Here is a 3705-nt window from a genome sequence, read left to right as displayed (position 1 = left end):
AGCGTAACAAAATTGACAAAAGGGGGTCTGAATACTTTTCTCAGTGCACTCTATACAAGATTCACACTCAAGCGACTATCTACCCTCCTATACGTATGGACATATTCATTATAAAGTCATAAAAATGTTTGTTACTAGGATTCATTTATTAGGGGAAAAAAGCAATTGAATGAAGTGTTTTGAGCAGAATATATACTCATTCCATGCATAGTATTATGGTAAAAGTAAAATGGTCAAATAAATGTGCCTACTAAAGGAATTATAATGGTAAAATTGCCCTACGTATATTGCATCAAAATGTTTTTAAGACAATGGCATCATCTCTCAGTGAATCATACAGGTTTGTTTCTCTGAATTATACTTTATTACATAACACAGTTCTCAAAATCCCATGCCCAGCACCACAGAAGAGCCCTGCGCACAACTTTTTTTGAAACAGAGGCAACTTGCTGCCATTCTAACTGGAGACATGTTATTAAGAAAAAGGTTGACTTCATGATTATTGTTCCAACAGATAAATACAAAGCTTGTATCATGGGACCAGGATAGGGCTATTTTTTCTTATATTCCATATATTCTTGCTGACTATACTTCACAATTTAACATGGAATACAATTCCAAGAACCATCACAGAATGGAAAAGAAGCTTGTGTGGAAGCCCTTCTCTATAAGCCCAAAATAAATTAACAAAAATGGAACAGCAGTATCTGATGCACTGAACCTCATATTTCAATCGTGAGAGAAAAAAATCCCAAGCATCAACCTGAATAAAAGCTGATCTTTCCCACACTTGCAGGTCTTTTTTGGTAGTCATTAGTCTTTATACTCCACAATATTCATATAAAAAGATAAGTTAATGAATAGAAGAAAAGAGCACAAACCACCATTTCATAGTCATTCCAGCTGTATCTCCAATGCATTGTGAAACAAATACCCCCACCCTTGAATAAAGAAACATTAACTTCCACAAGTTCCTTTTAAGTTGTTATTGATTGGCTGCCTCACAAGCATCTATCCAATCACTGTAAACATCCACTGGTTCTGAAAGATCTTTAAGGTCAAAAGTCAAGGATAATAACATATTAATGTATCTTCTACATCTGAATTCAGAATGAATATGCAAAGCCAATATGCAAATCTATTATGACTGTACAGACACCTTGGAGTAAAGGAAAGTATACAGTTGTGCTTAAATGGGATCTTGAACAAGGTTCATTTAGTTTCTTAATACTGTGTATGATAGAACATGCAAATTTCAAGAATCAAAGCACTTGTCATAAAATAAAAACTGGAACCACAAAATCAAGCTCAAATTTACACAGCAAAACAAAATTAGATGTTACCAAATATAATAAACCCTCAGTTTAATGTGCCTCAATGTATTTAGATATCCCAGAGAACTTTTTTGTTCATCCATTCCATTACTTAATGAATTAATATCCATTAATTTGAGGCTATAATGGCTCAAACAAGAGTTTATTGTAACTTACCATTTACACCAATTACATGTCTTGATGCAAGCAATTTAATTTGTATTTAATGTACAATCCTCATCTTGAATGTTTGATTAAATTGAAGCTTTATTATAGGTAAAATCCAAGCATATTTTTCTTAAGTGTAAAAAACAGCTAGGACAGAACAGAGCATTTATTTGATACTTGAAATAAATAAATAAATGAGCAAAGGATACAAGTGATAGGGGTCTGAAATTCTTCCAGACATACAGTACAGGATATCACTCCAGTATTCCGAGCTCTTTCCCTGGAACACAGAATCATAACTGTAATTAAATAGTATCATTATTAACCTAAATCAGTCCACTGGAATTCTGATTATAGAATTCAATGCAAATAGGTCTCATGTGTTAGATATAAGCATACCAAATAAAAATACTATATATTAATGCTAATTAGATTACTATTAACACTCCAAACTTTCTCAATTTCACAACTGCCCTACTTAGAAAAATACATCTTGCTAGGTTTTTGTTTCCAAAATCTTTTCTTCTGGATATCTACCAGCAGAGAAGCTGTGTTCTCCCATCACTTATATGAACAGCTTACATTTTAACATCACAGGATTTCTCGTGATTACAAAAAGGACATGTGAATTGGGTCTCAAGTGTTCCTGTCATTTTCTTCTTGGGTGGAGGCTTCCGCTTTGACTTCCTACGACCCATCTTTGCCTGCAACTAAAAGAAACAAGAGATTACGAAGGATTTGGGGGAAGAAGTGGGGGAAATTCATAAAAAAAAATCTATCTAATCACAATATTTGTAAAGATTAAAGATGTAAATCTTAGCAAAAAGTTTGGTAGAGTTTGTTATTGGATAATTAAGATTCATCATCTGCAACAGGTGGAACTTAGAGTGAAGAAAAGATACATCACCACAGATGGAACCTGCTGGGCCCTAGTAGAATTTCCTGTGATCATTATAAACTGAAGGCAGTTTTCTGCTACTCTGAAGTAGGTGATACTCTCTATCTTTGGATCTAAAATAGACCTAAAATTTAGGTTATAAGTAGTTGCTATTAACAATGTTGTAATGACTGATATTATAGTGATGCTGCATATTAGCAATGAGATATGCTAGGTAGTTTATTGTATACTGCTCTAGTAAGCTGCCTAGATAATTTTTTTAAGAAGTTCAGTGACATAAAACCAAACGTAAGGCTCTACTGAGTTTATAGTCCTAAACAATACAAAATAGAATTGCCTCTTAGGTACCAATCCCTGTGACAGAATTTTTGGAGAACTATTTTCAGATTATTTAGTTAGTCCTAAAAATAACAATTTCTCGGTCAATTGTGTAAAGACTTCTCTTGCTCTGCCCCTCCCCCCATCATTATGGGCCAATTATCTTTTTTCCTTACAACATGCATTTATGTTGTAAAGAAAAAAAAAAGATAATTGTTGGCCCATAACGAGGGAGGGCGGGCGCAGAAAGAGGGAAACCTTTACACAATTCAGAGAAATTGTTATTTTTAGGACCAAGTAATCTGAGAACAGTTGGACCTCCGTAATCAAGAGATTGGCCATGAAAACACCACTCTCTCGGATCCGGAGATACGGTGATTTTTGCAGTGGGACTATCCCTGCCGCCATACACATCTGGCACACGGTGCGGCAGTATCCTAAAGCGAGGAGGAGCACACCCGGACGGAAGCCCACATGAACAATACGTTATAGAAAGCGTATGTGTAGCTGGGAAGTCCGGGATGACAGAGAACGAGAGGCATCAGTAGCAGAGGCCTAGCGAACCGGCACCCATGGTTAACCGTGCCGCGGCCCTCACGTCCCTTCGCAGCAGCTCCGGACGGAGAAGGAGAAGCGGTACCTTTCTTTCCTCCCTCGCGAGTTGCGACCCTTTCCTTCTTCCAGCGCGAGGGCCAATCCCGGCTGTCACCTCCGGCCTGGTCGGTTAGCTCACCCAGGCCGCGTTTCCAACGGAGACCAGCGTTTCCGGCGTTGAGGCCGGAAACGGAATATTGTCGTCGGCCGTTATCGCCACAGTAGAGAGAAAAGAAAATGTAGAAGCATGATATCTTTAACGTACAAACTCCCGGGTCCCCGTGACGTACAAAAAGGGGTTGGCGTTGCTCTAGGGCGCTTCGGCGGTAAACACGGTGATAACGTGTTTTTGCTAATGCCAGCAGTACAGATTTGGCGCTGCAGCAGTCAATGCAGCGTACAAAACAAGTCTTT

General features: G+C 37.8%; 1 protein-coding gene across 1 annotated transcript; it reads right to left on the bottom strand.

The window, feature by feature from the left end:
• Positions 1-341: 341 nt before the first annotated feature.
• ELOF1 (elongation factor 1) lies at positions 342-3478 on the bottom strand. Its single transcript, XM_087957057.1, has 4 exons — positions 3338-3478; positions 2064-2191; positions 1691-1761; positions 342-1050 (listed from the first exon to the last, which is right to left on the bottom strand). Exons 2-4 carry the CDS (start codon positions 2177-2179, stop codon positions 986-988), a joined length of 252 nt encoding a protein of 83 aa, XP_087813183.1. The 5' UTR covers positions 2180-2191; positions 3338-3478; the 3' UTR covers positions 342-985.
• Positions 3479-3705: the final 227 nt, after the last annotated feature.

The sequence above is a fragment of the Notechis scutatus genome, chromosome 2 (genome assembly GCF_049901735.1).
Source record: "Notechis scutatus isolate UNSWTSFEM ecotype Mainland chromosome 2, rNotScu1.2, whole genome shotgun sequence".
Lineage (NCBI taxonomy): Eukaryota > Metazoa > Chordata > Lepidosauria > Squamata > Elapidae > Notechis > Notechis scutatus.
The sequence above is the reverse complement of the archived record's forward strand: the minus strand, read 5'-3'. Positions and strand labels throughout refer to the sequence as shown.